Genomic DNA, 19,533 nt, shown 5'->3' with positions numbered 1-19,533 from the left:
TCTAGATATGAGTGTGAGTGTGAATGATTGTCCGTCCACTCCTGCCCTGCGATTGGCTGGACATCAATTCAGGGTGTCTCCCGCCTCATGCCCGAAGTCCGCTGGGATAGGCTCCAGCACCCCCCGCAACCCTAGTGAGGATAAAGCGGTTCAGAAAATGAATGAATAGTTAACAATTAACATGGTAATTTTTTGCAGCCCCAGTGTAACCAACATTTCTTAACAGCCGTGTTAATTTTATTACTATTGACGGTGATCATTAAATCGCCAGTCCTGCCAGTCCAAATGCATCATCCATCGTCTTTTTTTAAATATCTCGCGGAACCAATTTAAGGAGCATCTGCACGTCAGTAAGTAGGTCGCACTCCTTGTAGACACAGGGCTCTATTTTTTCCCCCGGTCTGCTTCCATATTCAGTCTCCATCCAAATTCCTTGTGAAAGACAAAAACGGCCACTGGGTCCCACTTGACCATTAGCCTCCCTCTCTTCACTACTTCGTCCCCCCTTCATTTTAGAGTCAGTACTTCATTCTCTCTGTCAGTATCATCAAAAGACAGCCACTCGGTCTCCGCGATCCATCTCTTTCCCGTCTGCGCTATTCTGCAGCGCACCGCTTCCCTCTTTTCTCACACTTCTCCTCCCCCTCTCTCTCTTCCTCTACCTACATCCTCCTCACTCCACATGCGCCTTTATCTCCGGTTCCGCTGCTCGACTTGGGGAAATACCGTGTACTCTTGTTTCCGTCTTGCACGAAAGTGGAAAGTGATGCTCCTGGTTTTCCAACCTCGCCTGGGTGGACTCCGATGATTATCGTGGTCCTGACGAGGGTTAGTGGGTAGAGGGACCCGACAAGAGGGGGCTTCATCTCCTCTGGGAAGCTTCCAAGTGGTGCCGCTGGTTGCGCCTGGAGGGTCATGCCCCGGGACTTGGAGATCTTCTCCCTTTTCTGCCCCACCTTGATCCTGGTGCTGGAGGCAGAAGCTTCCCGGTACCCAGAAGAGTGGGCACCATGAACCAACTGGATGCGCCGCGGCCAATCAATTGGACTATCAGGAAACTGTGCCACGCAGCCTTCCTGCCATCTGTACGCCTACTTAAGGTAAAAAGAATACAATTGGAACTAGATGAATACCTCCTGTGTCACATCTTTGGAATGGATGCTTCCAGGAATGTACAAGTGTGGCAGAACTGCTGGTGCAAAATTGACATGGTGGGGAAGGACAAAGATGGAGAGTGGTTGTGAAATGATGAAAGGATGTGTTGAAAGGATTGCAGATCTGGTTAATACAAGGCAAAAGAGTGTGAAAGTGAAAATGTGGATTTGGAGTTTAGTAGTCACTGAGTGGCAAGGTGAGAGAGATTAAATAGGAAGTTGAAGGTTGACGTGAACAGCAGGAGGCAGATGAGAACATTTGTACAGGCGGATGAGTCGGGATGTTAAATGAATGATGACAGATGCGCAGAGGAGGTGTAGGGATGGAGACTAGGTCGATGTGAAACCAAAGTTGGCATGTTTTCGAATGGATTCAACAGTGCACCTTGACGGAAAGTAATTTTTTGTGTTTTTTCCCCAAAAGAGGCTTTGAGTGTCATCCTTGGTTGTGTTTTCATGATCAGCACAAGTGTCGTAGGAATTGCGCAATAGTCCGGATGACTGTGTTTACGGACACATGGCAAGCTTTTTTTTCTTTTCACTGCACACATGTATTTTGAGAGCTACTTCACCTTGTCCTGATCTGAGGGAAGTCCGTTGCTCGGATGTTCAGGCACACTGCCGGTGTTGCGTGACTTTCATTTGCATATGTACTGCCTGCTTAAATGGATTTTATTGTAACACGTGATTGAATGTGGATACGTCTGCGTGTGTGAGCGTGCCTGCATTTTGATTTCTTACTAAAGGGGTTGCCTTAAACCGACGGCGTCATTGATCTTTTTCTGCTTTTCTTTGGTTTTTCATTGTACATTATTTAGACAGTAAGTACTATGAGAGGATCAACATCATGCCAACAATAAAATACAGTAGTATAGCAGGTCAACATGTTCCGAAAAAGGCAGTTTTTTTTAATAAACAATAGCTGGAATTGTGCCTACATCCCAGCCGACTTCAGGCAACAGGTGGGGGACACCCTCAATTGGTGGCCAGCCAATCACAGGGCACGAGGAGACAAAGGACAACCAATTATAGCTAGAGGCAATTTCATACCTGTCAACTTTGGCCAATTTCTCACCTTATTAATGATTGCAATTCCCCTTACTTAGCAAAAATTTACGTGTTAATGCAACGCGGCACATATACTGAAAGTTAAATAATGAATGAATTTATACCTTTTTATATTTATTCTGTCACAAGAAGAAACAAACAAAAATGATAGGGTGACAGGAATATAGATGTTCAAGCCATTTCAAATGAGATGGATGCAACTGTTGGCACTCTCAATGATCCCAGTTCAAACGGATTGGATGACCATTCCTGTCAATGGCGTTGAAATATTATAATTCGTTGGCAGCCTCCCCAATTCATCTACAACCGCAGCATTTAACAGTGTTATTATTAGATGGTGGTTGCCTGGAGTGCTTGTTGAAATTAATGTGAAATGAGCTGTACTCTATTACAGGAAATGATGCATTCATCATAGTTTGCAGCCAGTTTGCGTAAGTCACGTTGAGAAATGCCAAAGCAATCCCCAAATTGTACAAGACTGAAATGCAGATGACTGCAGAATTTGTAATTTTGCCAATGAGTGGTTTTCCTGCTTTCTCTTTTTTCTCTTCACTGATGCTAACAATATACTTTATCTATAAAGTTAGACTACTGAAAATTAAGCATACTAATATGGTGGTACGTTGAGTCCATTTGTCAAAGACGTTTTGATACCTATTCAGTCCTTTAGGATAGAGCCTTACCAGATGATGAATGGTTGTCGATTGACAGCCTTTTGTTACAAGAAGTGTGTGTGTGTGGTAATGTTATAATGTGTGGTAACCTCAGTCTCAGTCTGCAGAAGGTCCCCACCTTGTGGACTTCCTGTGTGTGGCTCCAGTTTTTTAACTAGGTCTACAATGTCTTGTGTGTCTTGTGTCTGTCTTGCTGCTGCAACCAACACATTTCCCGAATACGGGATGAAATAAAATTATAATCTACTCTAAAACAATAGTCTGTTACTGTCATCTGAATCATTGAAATTTAATGTCTGTGGTATTCTGAAGGATGCTAATTCTAATGCTAACAAGAAAGAATAGTATTTTCATTCATTATGATCTCATTGTTAATGCTGGTATTCAAAGCGTATTTATTACACATGACTATCTTTATTCTCCAAACACATTCAGGACTGTAGTCTGTTTTCCGTTATTTGCACATTGTTGTGAACTAACAACAGTTTGTTCCTTAGGTCTGTCTGTGTGTACATTATCCTATTTGCAATTCAAAAGCAGGCACGCTTGCTTTCTTGTGTTTTTTTTCCAAAGAATCTATATTTGTTATGAATTGAATGCATTTCAACCCATGATATTGTATTGTATGATTTATAATACCATGTCATTTAAAAATGCCTAAAGATAATGTATACCATAAAGCACTCTGAATTGCATTTTCATTGATTACGTATTTCACAACTAATTAAATGCTCCCAACAGTTTCCTATCAATTCTTGGTTGGGTTCTGTCACTGCACAAGAGTGATGGTTGTCCTCATCTGGCCACGAAAGAATTAGAAAGTCTAACCAAGACTCTGAGCAAATCACCAGTGACAGGAAGTCTAAACTAACAATTGTTAAGGCTTACACAATATGGAGTGCCCTAAGGATAGGCTTTTTGGATTTTGGGCATTTTCCTCCTTCTTCTTAGGAAACTGAGGTTTTCTTGTTTCAATCTTAAAAACCTTAGTAAGATGTTGATTCAAACCGAATCAAGATCGTGTCTCTTGTTGCCCCCTCTAACCGCTTGTTTCTTGGCTCTGACACTCTTTATACCTGCTGCTTGTTTCTCCTCGTTTCTTTTATTTCCTTCATTGCATTTGACAGACAGTACTTGAAATCTCATCTCTGTCAGCCTGTCTCTCGCTTCCCAGGTCGGAGACATGTTGGAGAGGTTTTTTTTCTTCCTGTACAGAAAACACAAACAATTTGACAGAAAAAGGAAATGGAAATGATTTAACTAGCTTTTTCAGTAACCATCTGTTGTTTTGATATGACCCCTATACATGTCATTTATTTTTGCATCTGGATTACTGTTACAGGAATGTACCTTGTCCTTCACAAATTATTTTGCAAAACCAAATTCTAATTAATTTTTGATTGTAAAATGCAGAGCTTTTCTATATGTATTCAATTCGACACATTACAAAGACATGATATTTCGAACTGGTCAGCATTGTTTGTTTTTGCAAATATTCTCGCATCATAATATGATCCCTGCAACACATTCCTCCAAAAAAGATGGGATAGCATATTAAATCATGCCACACAGGCTCAGTTTCGCTCAGAAAAGTATTCTCACTTGACACTTTATTGCAACATGCAATTACAATTGAAAACTCCAGCATGTAGAGAAAAAGCCATTTATCAACAACACCCAGGCCTGAGCTCATCTGAGACCGGCTGATGTAGAGTGTGCTGTAGTAGAACATGTCCACGCTTCAAATTATTTGTGAAAATCATGGTCATTTTGTCATCTAGGCGCAAGAGGAAAAGGACCATCCTTTCTATCGTAAGGAATGTAATGTGGTAGCAATACAGTGAAATTCCAGCCATCAAAATTGCTGTTTTTCTTTCTGCTTTCATTTTTTTTGAAGCTTGAAAAAAGATAAAACTTAAACAAGCAGACAAAAACAAATAAGGGTATCTAATTCTCCGCCCAGCCCACCTGACAACAGGCCCCCCCTGAAAAAAATGTCATACACTATCTTTCGTTGAACCGCCTCGTGACCGGCCGTTTGGTCGGCGGACTTTTGGTCGCTGGACGTTTGGTCGCGGACGTTTGGTCGCCCGGACCCAAACAACGGGCGACCAAAAGTCCCGCGACAAAACAAGGTAAAACACCACGGTCTACGCATCAATAAAAGCCAACAATGGCCCTGAGCAGCCTGAGCCGTTTCACTGAGCGCATGTGTGAGTGTATAAGAGTTTGTATGTACATGAGTTGTCCCTTTAAGAAGGTACGTCAGTCAGGGTCTTAACAAGTTCTCCAACAAAACACAATAAAAGTACGGGAAATTTGGAGCTTTTCTTTAGCCTAATAATTAATAGGGCATTAAGTATGACTAAATAATAATTCGCAGTTTGTGTTTAGGGAATTTGAGCAACATTTTTAAATGGTAATTATCAATACCTTCCAGGCGGCCAAACGTCCGGCGACCAAAAGTCCAGCGACCAAACGGCCGAGTACTGAACCGCCTTTAACTTTCGCTATGGCACACATTCACTGTGGCATTGTTTCAATAAGCTTCTGTTGTCACACGATATATTTGTAACCAGTGTTGTATTCATTTTTCACCAATTGAACTCCAAGTTCAGCTTTGTGTAAATCACACGTCTATCCGTTTCTATTGCTCTTTGTTTCTCCCCCGCACAAAATCATGAAGCAATATATAACACTGTCTTATGCAAAATTCATGAGGGGTGGAATGCTGCTGATAAAAAATATATATTTCTGTTTAATGCTAAAAATAAATGCATTACATAAAAAGATCCTTGACTGCATATTACATCATCCGGTTGGAGCACGCCAGTGTGGAACATATGGAAGTCTATATGTATAAACATTAGCAGAATTGTCCGGTGTTATTGAATGCCATTGATGCCAATAGATGTCAAATTCAATTGAACGGGGAGGACGAGAACTATAGGATCATGTTTCCGAGCGATTGACAAAGGGTAACAGGATATGTTATGTGTGTGTTAGGGTGTGATGTCAGAGTTGTTTGAAACTAAGCATTAGTCAAGTTCCTGATTCTTGATAGTGCATTTGAGGTTTGACTTCCTTTCATTTTTCTACTCACATTTCCAGAAAGTATGGAAAGCATACATGGTTTTAGAAAAGAGTGTCATCCCTTTTGACTTTGCCCTTTCGTCGCTTGTTTGCAACTCACTTTAGCAGCAAAAAGCCCATTTAGAAGGATTTCAATCAAATCATCATGCCGCTAATGAGCTGCAGTGAAAACATAAGCTTCCAATTCACACATTTTCTTTCATTTCCCATCTGGCATTCTTGAACATTCTTTGAGAAATGATAGCATTTCTTCTAGGTCAGTGGTTCTTAACCTTGTTGGAGCTACAGAACCCCACCAGTTACATATGCGCATTATAGGTGTGTTGCACTGAAGCAAGAGAGACAAAGAAAATGTTGGTCATATGATCCGAAATGTGTTCATATTAAAAGGAGAATTTTAATTCTTCATAATAAGCAGATAGTCATACTATCCTTAGACATAATAAGCTCATTTGCATTTGAGGTTATCGTTTGCAAGACTGTGATTTCTGACATAGCCCAAAATGCACCTCTTGTTAAAAAATAATGGAGAAAACAGCCTTGTCAGAAATTGGAGTTTGTGCAACTCCACTCTTTTTCTTGTCTTCGTATTTGTGCATGCAGTAGCGGTGTTGACAGATTAAGCGAACTTCCCACTGAACTGAGTGGGTTATATTTACGGTTGGATTGGTTTGGAAGCTTTGTGATCTGGCAACACTGAGGTGCAGAGCACCCTGCACTCATGATCGCCATACTTGAGTGTCCATGGTGCCTTGTGTGTGGGGGGGTTTAAAACATTAATATTTATTTCGCTGATGAACCAGCAACAAATTGCTTGCGGACCGGTACCTGTCCATGGACCGGTGGTTGGGGACCACTGCTATAGAGGGTGAGGATGAAACGGGCTCCAGTCAACAATTGTCATGTATATTACTGCTTTGTTTTTTTTGTCTTATCTGGGAAATGAGTATGTCTAGAATGGCAGTGCAGGATGACGATGCTTACCACTCAGATGCTGAATCTTTGATGAGAACGGGGACGTTGAATGGACCTGCATAATTTGGCAAAACACATCTACCTGTCAGCACGCAAAGAGTGCCTCAATATATATACATCCACCCACCCACATTTTCCAACTCGTCGTGAGCATCTCAATGCCTTTGACACCAGCAGTGGATGTATGAAGTCTAAACATCGACCTTACACCTTTAAAGTGCTATAGGGAATGATTTACTGGCGATGAAACACTATTTAATAATGCATGAGGGCAATATATCCCCATAAAATAGCATGGAAGCACTGACACTTGAAGGTACATTCCTGGCCAGCCTCCTTTATATTTACTATATATATAAATAAATTGTGTGAATGGTTGTCTGTGTGTGCCCTACGACCAACTGGTGACTAGTTTAGAGTGTAGTCCACCCTTCACCTTAGGTCAGCTGGGATAGACTACAGTACCCCGCGACCCTGAGAAGGATGAGCGGTGTTGAAGACTAATGAATAATGAATGAAAAACTTATTGAAAGATGCAACGTTGAACTTTCGCATATTACAATTTCATTCACACATTCCTACTTCATAGTTTCACATCTTTCACATTTTAACAAAACTTCATTTTACCACTGCAAGTCCAAATGAATTGGAAAAAAAAGTTTTCGTTGCACTCCCCTCTGTGTTTACCCCTCACGTCTCTTTTTGACATTGTTTACAGCCGATCAATGTCTTTTCAATCACTTAGTATACATCCATGAGTAAATGCATTCGTCAATGCATTTCCTTTGAAGCATTCCCGCTTATCTGTCAAGGCTGTTACGGTAATGAAAAGGGCCGCTGAGGTGTGAGACCTAGTGATTGAAATGGCTTCCCCCAGGACGTTAAATTTAGATGAGCTCTTTAGGGAGAGTCCGACTTATGCTGCCAACGATGACGGTGATCAATCAAGCTGCGGTTATTGTTGCCGCATTACCCAACTTTGTCAGAACTGCTGAAATGTCCAAAATGAAGCGACATGTGCAGGAGCGGTGCAGCATGTCAGTATGAGGTCTCATAATAAAAATGAGGGGGGCAAATACACCTTGCTTGTGTGGTGATTGGTGGTTTAACTCGGGTCCTAATCCATCATAAATCTTCACCAATTTTAGTCAATGTCTCGCAAAACTTCCCTAGGTAGTTTTAGGGTATTAAGATGTGTTTCAATGGCAATTGCTTTTCTTTTGCCAGCATAGGTAGAAGAACCATTTTCTTCTTTTGGAGCGTAATGTGAATTAAAGGGGGTAAAAAAAGGCAAATATACTCCCGGCATACAAACATGGACAACAACACTGGTTCTAGGTACAAAATAGCCGATGATTTGCCGGCGCCATAAAGTCGAAACATTGCAGGTCAATGACATCGTAAACCATGGTCTTCCTATACATTTGTTATGTGATATCTGCTGATTGTCTCCTATGATCTGAACCATCAGAGGAGCAGCAGAGAATACTGTACCCGTGTACGTTTAAAAAAAAAAACAGCCGCCTGATAGGCGTTCACACGCCTGAATTGGGCCAGGAATGAGCCAGATTCCCGCTGGTGGCGGGATAATTGTAAGTGCGAACGGTGGTCCATCTCTGTGCTCTACGTCTGAGTGGCGATCAGTCGAGGGTGTACCAGTATGCCTTTTGCTCGAAGTCAGATAGACTCCAGCAGCCCCTGCAACCCTTACGAGGTTGCGCAGTACGGAAGATGAATGAATGAATAACAAAACCGAACACTATTATCTTTATGTGCACTCAACTTCACTTCGCAGTTTACAGTCCTTTCACTGAAGTTCGTGTACAGGAGAGCACTTTGAGAAAGCTGTGCATGGCTGTTTAATTGAAATAAATTACCTTTCCAGTCAAAAGGCTTGGCAGTAATGATCAAATGTATCTTTCATTTGTAAATGGTCCTCTCAAGTTCAGTACATGCTTGTCTTTTCCATTTTTTACTGATGTATGTGCCCTTTTAATACAGTGGCAAGCTTTAAATCTTGAAGAGCAATAATAAAAGAATGCAGCAATTGTCATGAAAAGAAATGTATGCATGGTATAAATTGGATCTTGGAATGCGGAAAATGAAAGTGGAAAGCATGGCCACTGCTATTTCAGTCCTTCTCTCCCTGGCATTTCCATGGTTATATCAAAGCAGCCAAGCTATTCCAGATAACTTAAACAAATAGTGAGTTGCGAGGAGCATTTATTGGAACTTTTGTTCCAAATTTACAAATGTGTTTATGAATTTAAAACATGTCAACTCATTGGTTGCTATTGTAAATGTCCAATTCATTGAAATTGAATTGGCTAAACACGATCAAAGGACGCATAATCATTCCCTGCCACCCTTTCCATAATCCATCTCAGAGAATCAAAAGCTGCCGTCCTCTAAGATATGTGGAATGCCCCTCACAACTCAGAATTTCTAGTCTTTCCCTAATTCATTACATAACGTTTTGGCAATGTAGTCCATTTCTATAAATGTCTCTATTGATGCTGCGCCGAAGTAGACCGCTTTCACTGGAGAATTATTCAGGCAGTTATACATCTACATCTACATATATCCCTCTCCATCCCATTTTGGTCCTTTCCATCTTCTGTGCATCTTTTGCAGCAGACAAGCCAGCTGTCGTATATTTAACTCTTTCGCTGCCATTCCTGAGAACATCAGATTCGGGCAACGATGAATGTGTGTCTGGTGCAGTTAGCAGTTTTTGTGTTTCTGCAGCCCTGCCAACAAACTTATATAATGAATCGAGATGGCCGTCACTCTGTCTGCCTTCCTTGAGAGGACATCTTTATCCATAATAAGCTACATGAGTGTGTCTCGGTCTGGTTGTCATTTTTGGTATGAGAGTATATCCCTGTTTATCAAGCCTATCAGCCCAATTGGACCATTTTCAAGCAAAAATATAAAAAACTGCCTCAACATGAACAGAAACCACCCCCTCCACTCGGTGACTCACTCCAGGCTTAACCAGCTTTAAACATGCTGGCGATTATAGTGTAGAAAAAGAATAACTTTGATTTTTAGTGCTCAAATTCCCAAGTTCTCTTGAGTACTTACTTTTGAGTATTTTTAACTTTATAAGGTTATTTTTTAACTTGATTACATGAGTGGAATTACATACATGATGTATTGTAAAGTCTTAAGGATTAAGACTTCCCTACACCAGGAATGTCGAAACTCCGAGGGCTTAATCAGAAATATCTATCTATATATATGTATGTATATATATATATATATATATATATATATATATATATATATATATATATACATACATACAGTGGGGCAAATAATACCACCAATTGTGCAAGTTATCCTACTTGAAAAGATTAGAGAGGCCTGTAATTGTAAATATGGGTAAACCTCAACCGAGAGATAGAATGTGGGAAAAAAACAGAAAGTCACATTGATTTTTAAAGAATTTATTTGCAAATCATGTTGGAAAATAAGTATTTGGTCAATACCAAAAGTTCATCTCAATACTTTGTTATGTACCCTTTGTTGGCAATAACGGAGGCCAAACTTTTTCTGTAACTCTTCACAAGCTTTTCACACACTGTTGCTCGTATTTTGGCCCATTCCTCCATGCAGAGCTCCTCCAGAGCAGTGATGTTTTGGGGCTGTCGCTGGGCAACACGGACTTTCAACTCCCTCCACAGATTTTGTATGGGGTTGGGATCTGGAGACTGGCTAGGCCACTCCAGGACCTTGAAATGCTTCTTACAAAGCCACTCCTTTGTTGCCCTGGCTGTGTGTTTGGGATCATTGTCATGCTGAAAGACCCAGCCACGTCTCAGCTTCAATGTCCTTGCTGATGGAAGGAGATTTTCACTCAAAATCTCTCGATACATGGCCCCATTCATTCTTTCCTTTACACGGATCAGTCGTCCTGGTCCCTTTGCAGAAAAACAGCCCCGAAGCATGATGTTTCCACCCCCATGCTTCACAATGGGTATGCTGTTTTCCGGATGCAATTCAGTCAGTATTCCTTCTCCTCCAAACACGAGACCCTGTGTTTCTACCAAAAAGTTCTATTTTGGTTTCATCTAACCATAACACATTCTCCCAGTCCTCTTCTGGGTCATCCAAATGCTATCTAGCGGACCGCAGACGGGCCTGGATGTATACTGGCTTCAGCAGGGGGACACACCTGTCCGTGCAGGATTTGAGTTCCTGGCGGCTGATAGTAGCCTTTGTTACTGTGGTCCCAGCTCTCTGTAGGTCCTTCACTAGGTCCCCCCGTGTGGTTCTGGGATTTTTGCTCAACGTTCTTGTTATCATTTTGACGCCACGGGGTGAGATCTTGCATGGAGCCCCTGATCGAGGGAGATTACCAGTGGTCTTGTATGTCTTCCATTTTCTAATAATTGCTCCCATAGTTGATTTCTTTACACCAACTAATATAAATCGCACTGGAATATAAATCACATTTTGGGAGGGCAGTTTTTATTTTATCAGAAACCAAGAACAAACATCCGTAAAAGTAACAATGATAAAATGGAGAACATTTGGTTAAATAAGCATCTGTTAACCTAACATTTTTCAGGTAATTATTCAAGTTTATTTTTGTAAAACAAAATATTGTGGGTCCCAAAATATTGAAATTCCAACATTCATTAGAAATAATGGAGAGGCACTCTTTAAGAGACTAACTCCTTCTAGTTTTAAAGATTAGAAATGCAACAGATTTTAGGTTGCATCTAAGGTTCTTTTTTTGGCCATTTTCTGGGATATTTTCATTATTTGCTCCAGGTCAATACAAATTGGACACCACACCTCTACATGCACAATACTTTCCCCATTTGGTCTTCAGTAGCTCAGTAGTCAGCGCTCTTGACTGCAAGGGTGTGGGTTCCTGTCCCAGCCAACTCTGGCGAGCAGGCGGGGGGCACCCTGAAGTGGTTGTCAGCGAATCGCAGGGCACAAGGAGACAGACAACCATTGGCTCTTACAATCACACCGCCACAAGTGGGAATCGATTCCATGTTTGCCCGAACTGAACTCAAGCAAGTGAACCACAACCCCATCTGGTTGTCTTCAAAGTATAATATAATTACAAATTTCCTTTTTTTCTAATATGAGTTTTGGTAAAAAAAATCTGTAGAAATTGATCGTCAAATTTACGGTAATCGTGCTTCACACAACACTCATGTAACATATATTTTTGAATTTTTGAATTTCTGATATTGTTATTCTGACAAACACAGCTGCCGTTATTTTACCGTACAAGAACACTGTGATGTGTGATCTCGATTGAATGACCAGAACAAGAGGGTTGTTGGTCAATTTTATCCCTGAATCTGTGACGCTTGATGACATCATCCATATCTGGAGAAAAAAAACCACGATAACCTAAATTCTAGTCGTGAACTGTACGTTTGCTTAGGGAAACTTCTGAAACAAGAGTGTACATCTCTATAATAATCAGAAGCCTAGGTGCTGAAGACAGGCTTGTGCCAAATGGAAGCAGACAATAAAAGCCTGCAGTGGGGCTATAAATGAGAGGAGCTATTTAGGGACACTCCACAGCTTTGAAATGCACACTCTTTGGACCCCTGCCACGTGTTAGCATGCATAGCACGTATATTCTCAAACATGTGCTATGTTGCAATCCAAGCAAACTGTAACACACCTAGTACTATTTTCTTATTTACATATTTGTGTGGAGGTATGTCCCCAATGGGAGTGAATGAATTGATAGAATGGGCTCACCAGGTGGGAATAGAGGAGGGGAAATGCAATTAGAGGGGCAGTGGTGCAGCCGAGCATCAGATGGAGTCAGTCCTCGCGTTAATTACATTTAACCCCTCTGAGTGACACCGTGAGATTTGTCGCCATGACACAACCATGCCAGCGACAAACATATGACATACAACCTAACTCATTATTAGGCATGTGCTTGCCCATCACTTAGAGGTTGTTTCCAGACAGTGACATCTAAATCTGATGTCCTAAAATGAAGTGTAATAATGAAAAATAACACTGATTTTTATTCTTTCTCGTATTATAATTTTGCAATATGCCAGAGGGATGTAGAATTGGATGCAACATTTGGCACTCACAAAGTGTCGTTTTTTAATTATGTAAAAGTTACTACAATTGTAAAAAAATGAGATGATTTGTGGTATAGTGAGTAGTTGTGGGCTTTTATCTTTAGCATACTAGAGTTTAAACAGTGAGAGAGACCGCTACATAAATTACAGTTTTACTACGCTACTTAGAGCAGTAAATTTGGTGTTGCGCTCCGATTTCTGGACAGAAATATTATCTGCATGTTGATAAAAAAGAAGTAAAATACAGTTACGGAAGTTGATAGATTGGACTTCAATGAGGCACAATTCACAGTCTTTTTAATCCTAAAACATACCAAAGTAGCCTATCTGGCCGTTTGAAGTCTGATTTTATGATTAAGCTTTGGCCATCGACCATTTAACGGAAGTGACGTAATATACTAAGGTGTTATATTTTCGGTACTCGGATGTTTCGTCGAAAGACGTTTGGTCCCCGGACGTTTCGTCGAAAGACGTTTGGTCCCCGGACGTTTCGTCGAAAGACGTTTGGTCCCCGGACGTTTGGTCCCCGGACGTTTGGTCGACCGGACGTTTGGTCGACCGGACGTTGGGTCGACTGGACGTTTGGTAGAACGGATGTTTGGTCGCCGGGTTCGCGAGTCCCGAGGTTTGAGTCACGAAACTTTCATTTGTTTAACCCTAACCCTATTCACTCAATGTTAAATAATAGTCATTAAATCCCTATTCACCCAATGTTAAAATCTATCAATTGCATGCGAACCTGTTCTACCAAACGTCCGGTCGACCAAACGTCCGGTCGACCAAACGTCCGGTCGACCAAACGTCCGGGGACCAAACGTCTTTCGACAAAACGTCCCGTCACGATATTTTCAGACAATGCCGCTTTTTTCATCCCTCTCTTTAATCTTCACTCTAACTCTGTTAATAAGATCACATTTTAATTGAGCTAGCTCTGGAGGAGCCCCACCTGTATACTGCGAATGGTGCAGTTTCCTAACCCTCAATTCGGACTCATCACATTATAAAATCACTGCGTCAGAATTGGCTATTGAACTCAACTGCAATGCTAACTGTTGTTACTCTGGCAAAGTCATTTTTTTTCAGGCTTATGCATATTTCATATTTACACATCGTTGAGCATTATTTTCACTTGACAGTTCCAAGTTGTCAGGTCTGAAAAACTGACAAAAAAACAAGATTATTGAATTTGGGACTCCAGGACCTGAAATCTATTGCCAAATTAAAATGTAATTGAGCACCGAGGTAGTATTTTCAACTCAGCCACAGCTTATATCCGCATCTCAACTAACCTGCCACCATCCGCAGGTCGCCCAGACTCTCCACCTGACACTTGTGACAGGGAGGGACATGGGAAAGAGGTGTAATCAGTAAAGCGATGAGGTATTTGTGCACAACATGAAGATCTATTACCAGGGAGGGAGACAGAGCAGCCAAATTCCAAAGCCAATCACAGGGTTGCTGGGCGAATGAGACAAGCGAACAGCAGAGAAAAATTGGAAACCAACAAGACAACTCTGCTGTCGCTTTAACATCTGTAACCTTTGAAATGTCAAGGTATTTGTACATTTTGTGACCTTAACATGACAATTGGAGTCCTATTTTACTCTACTCAACCAGAATGTAACCCTCATAACACAACTAATCACAATCTGATCTGGGCATATTTTGGCTGCTGATGTATTGCAGCCATTCTTGGAGGAATAATACTTGGCTACTATCTATCGTCTGATAAAGTGTAGACAGAAGAGTGCAACCCCTGTGAGGGAAGGTGGGAGCTGCAGGCATGTCAAAAAGAAGAGTGAGAAGCAGCTCACGAATCAGGGTGTGAAGGACAGTCAGAGAATCAGGCATGAGGTTTGCCACGCTTGGTTGTCCGCCAGCTCTCTTTTGCCTTATCAGGCTATTCCAGACATGGACTGGAAACATAGTACTATACCCACAATGCACTGAAGCTCTTGTCCATCTACTTATGCGCATACCCTAACCTCCTTTGCTGTCAGCTTGGAGGTCAGTTTTATCCACTGGTCAAGGCCGTATTGCATTTATGTAAGCGGACGAGAATAAGTTATGGATATCACAATACTTCAAATTGTCGCCTCATTCACTGCAGATAAAGAAAGACCAAGACAAATTATTATAATTATTTATTGTACCGTTTTCTCTTTTTCAATTTACATCAGGCGTGCTTAAAGTTTTTTTTACCTGAAAATCTATTCGTTTTCAAGTACTCCACCTCCCACCTTCTACCTTGTTTTCTCGGCCACCGACAAAATGTATTGTTGCAATCCTCGCATCACTAAATGAGCCAATACAGTGATCCCTCCATACTTTGTGGTTCACGTTTCATGCATTCAGTGCGTCTTATGGTTTTATAAAGTATTCATCAAAAAAAGAAAGAAAAAAGATACACATTTTCATGTTGAGGTCATGATGAGGTGCGAGAGAGTATATTTTGCAGCACGGCAAACGTAACTCATAGGTACTCATATAAGACCCGAGATTGACCAATGAGAGCACTGATGGGCATTCAACACAAACTTCAAATAAGAGTAGCTTTATCTTTTGAGCTGGTTGGCTACTGACATATTATTGTTGTGCGAACTATCAATAGAAAGTTGGCGATCTACTGGTAGAGTTTTAATTGTACGTAATTACATCCAGATTTCCTTTTTTTTCTTGCCCTACACACCATTGAAAATTGATAAAACTGTTCAGATAAAAAATGTTGGACTTGACATCAGCTTACTATTTTACATAATCAATAATTCATTAAGCAAGCCCAAATGTCCTCCAATTTTGAAATCACCAGGCTAGGCTGACTTTTCACACACGCAAAGACCTTTTTGTGGCATCGCGTGTTCTTCAAGCTCCCACTGATAGAGTGTGACTTTCACTCATGAACTGATAAGGTGCTTGATGAATCTGCAGGGACATCTCTACAGCCTGGAGTTTCATCATGAGTGCTTTTAAAAATCAGTAGATATCCATTTCAAATGGCATATTGTTCATAGTGTTGGGAATGCAGAGGAAAATGTGTGGGTGTGAAATGGTAATAATAGACTCCCGTGACTGGATCTGAAATGGACAAAATAAGCAAACCTGACATACTAAACAAATGGTGTGTAAGGGTAAGACATAAATTCCACGCTAAAGCCGGCGGCCCGGCGGCTTGAGTGGTTAGCACGTCGGCCTCACAGCTTTGGGGTCCTGGGTTCAGATTCAGGTCGGTCCACATGTGTGGAGGTTGCATGTTCTCCTTGGGGCTGTGTGGCTTTTCTCCAGGTACTCTGGTTTCCTCCCACATTCCACAATCATGGATGGTAGGCTGAACTTTAAAAAAAAAGGAAAAAAATGTTTTTTTTTTCTTCAGTGCTGAGTCCTAGTGGCAAAAGTGGCTTCTGCTTAGGAGTTTCAGCGTGGATTTTCACATTTTCATGAACAACATTTTTTTTAAATAATTAATAGCGTAAAAAATTGCGAAGTAGTGAAGATGTGATAATTGAGGAATTACTGTATGATCATTTACCATCAACCCCCTCCCCAATTCCACCCTTGTTTCTGTTCTACTTGCACTTTAAACAGCCTGAAGGGAAAGAGTTATGTAGGATGTATTGAGTGGGTGATAACCTATTACATTTGTATCTATTATTTCCATACCTAAAAGAAGATGCTTCACATATTTCATTTGGAATCAGGTTGTTAAATTCGCTTGCTTTTCCAGATGATAAAGTAAAGGAAGTGGCATGGAAACATGGAAGCTTGTCTATTAATGCCTGATGGAAGCTACACTGATTCTTATTGTGCCTCATTTAAAAGTAATCCTGCTGTGCACACATTTCCGTTGGTAAAGTGCTCACTCGACTCCATTGATCTTGCCAATCACCTGTACTAGTCCAACACTTTAACAGCTCTGAGATAGGATAGGGGATAAAAACATATGTGACAAGCACCCCCACGACCCGCGTGAGGATAAGCGGAATGAACAATGATCAAATAATAAATTTAAGTGAATATATACTACGACTATGATAATTACATTTTTGACAGCCTGAGGATTCTTAAATTGAACACGGTGTGAAATTTATCATGCTGCAATCTGAATTTTATGTCGTATTTAGTCATTATTATAGTAGTCCCTCGAATATCGCGGCTTCAACTATCACGGCTTCACTACATCGCAGATTTTTTTGTGGGGGAATTTTTTTTAATTCGATTTTTTTTGTAAGTTCATAAAAATTGGAAATTCCACGCTGAAACTTGCGAGCGGAGGCCACTCTCCAGTTTGCTACTACAACTCAGAGTTTTTAAATAGGGGGGCCATGTCTGGTCTACATTAACCGCGATAATCGAGGGATTACTGTAATGATACATCGATCTGGAGTGACACATTGATCCAAGGCTCTTTCGTGTAATTGTGACAGACTTTGTTATATTGGCAAATATCGTACTATCACGGAATTGCTCATTTAAAAACAAAATCAAGGTTCACTTATTTCTTTCTTTCTGTTTTTACAAAGGGAAAACTGTTAATATTCTCTGGATAAATCAGTGAAACATGAAGTTCATGAACCTGATTTACTTTTGCAGGCCACACAAAATGATTTGGTGAGCCCGATCCATCCCCCGGGCCTTGAATTTGACACCCATTTTGTACGGGTTTTAGTACTCGATAAATTGGGAAAAAGACTACTTTAAGCATCGTTCTATCACTATTCCATTGTTGGTCTTTGTGTGAATTTCACAGTACATATAATAGCGAGGGACGTCCAATCTATTTTTGTCACCGGCGAACACAGTTGGACTCAAATTTACAAGACAATGGCGAGAGGCACAGAAAAATTATAAGCCGGCTACAAGGTACAACAAGAAACACATGGTACAAAAGTAGAGCCAGGGCAAAAGACTAAAACATAAGGAAAAGCTCTTGGTGGTGACGTTGCTTCCGACAGCTTCCTTCAATTTAAGTGCGAATATGTCCAAAATAGATTGGTCGCCCATCGCTGCCGATACGCTAATCTCTAGATTATATACAGTACATGGACAAAACATTTAATTATCCTTTATAACCTAACCATGCCACTGACAAATGCACCTTCCAAAAGTGATTGCACAGCATTATTTCCGGGGATAAAGTTGATAAACTCATGAATTTATCGAGTGAAAACGCTTGAGCGTTATCACCGGTGTCATGCTCAGCATTTTACATAATATCTCAGATCTCACCTGAACGCATTTAATGTGTGCATTTAATCAGTAGCCCGCAGAAGGCGAAGACCCATCTTTCATTTTTACGTAGCAACATGCACTCCGTTCTCCGACACGCACAGCTAACATGTGTAATGAATGAATCATTGTAGGATTAATGAATTCTGTTTGCAGTGCAATTAGAATTCATCATTGGCGTAGAGGCAGTTACAGTTTGACTCAAGCGTATTTCAGTCCCCTCATTTAGGTGTCAAATTGGGATCCTTTTCTTTTCTCTGTGTATTATGAGCCTAATTATAATGATGCCGTATTGTCTTTATTGCTGGCATGGATGGGTTTATTGAACGCTTTATTACATTAGATTTCCTATTATTAATGGATCAGGACTGTTGCACTTGTTGATGCAAAGCAACTGTAGTGTTATGAAAAGTATATATATTTCTATGAATGTGATTCAATGTACAATTGCAGTATAAGGGGATTCTCTTTCAATAATATTCTCATCTCATCTCATTTTCTGAACCGCGTAATCCTCATTAGGGGTGCGGGGGGTGCTGGAGCCAATCTCAGCTGACACCCTGAATTGGTGCCCAGCCAATCGCAGGGCACAAGGGGACAGACAACCATGCACAATCACACCCATGCCTAAAGGCAATTTAGAGTGTCCAATCAGCCTATTATGCATGTTTTTTTTTGGAATGTGGGAGGAAACCGGAGTACCCGGAGGAAACCCACACAGGCCCAGGGAGAACATGCAAACTCCACACAGTAGTACTATAAATGTATGGTCATTAACTAACTGCATTAAGCAATTAAAAAACTCATTACACGATTAATCTTAATTTTCTGCCATTGCTGCCTGTTAAAATTCAGGGCAGAAGAATGAAACAAGCCATGCGACTAGACGTCTATCACCGCTAATGGGACTGAAAGAGATAATGTTGATAATAAAAATGATCATTTGAAATCATTTTTTTCTATTTGCGTTATTAAAATGTGAAATGTGAATTTCTTTTAAAAAGAGGCAGAAATGACCAAAATTCTAGGTCAGTTAAGCGCACATAAAATTAAGTGTGGCTTTTGCCCTCTCTAAATTTGCAAATTCAATGAAATAATCTTTCAGCCTAATGCTGAAAAATGTCAACCTTGGATTGGCTCACAATTCATGGTGGCGATAAATCTGAAAGTCAACCTCTGAATATAGGAAGGTTATACTTAGCTCTCAGGGCAAATGTGACATTAGCTGGAATGACAAAACTATTCTTGACATGGCTGAGGGGA

General features: G+C 40.8%; 1 protein-coding gene across 12 annotated transcripts in view; it reads left to right on the top strand.

The window, feature by feature from the left end:
- The window catches only part of trpm3 (transient receptor potential cation channel, subfamily M, member 3), a 149,098-nt gene that overhangs the window by 39,100 nt on the left and 90,465 nt on the right, over positions 1-19,533 (top strand). For 4 of the 12 annotated variants that reach the window (XM_077600301.1, XM_077600300.1, XM_077600297.1 and 1 more), the window contains exon 1: positions 372-1,100. The exons of the other annotated variants lie outside the window; for them this stretch is intronic. In XM_077600301.1, the coding sequence (XP_077456427.1) occupies positions 1,011-1,100 (90 nt within the window). In that variant the 5' untranslated portion in view covers positions 372-1,010. Of the gene's footprint in view, positions 1-371; positions 1,101-19,533 lie in introns of those variants that run through there. 12 annotated transcript variants of the gene reach the window in all.

This window comes from Stigmatopora argus, chromosome 5, assembly GCF_051989625.1.
Source record: "Stigmatopora argus isolate UIUO_Sarg chromosome 5, RoL_Sarg_1.0, whole genome shotgun sequence".
In the NCBI taxonomy this organism is placed as follows: Eukaryota; Metazoa; Chordata; class Actinopteri; order Syngnathiformes; family Syngnathidae; genus Stigmatopora; species Stigmatopora argus.
This window is presented reverse-complemented; position numbering and strand designations above follow the sequence as displayed.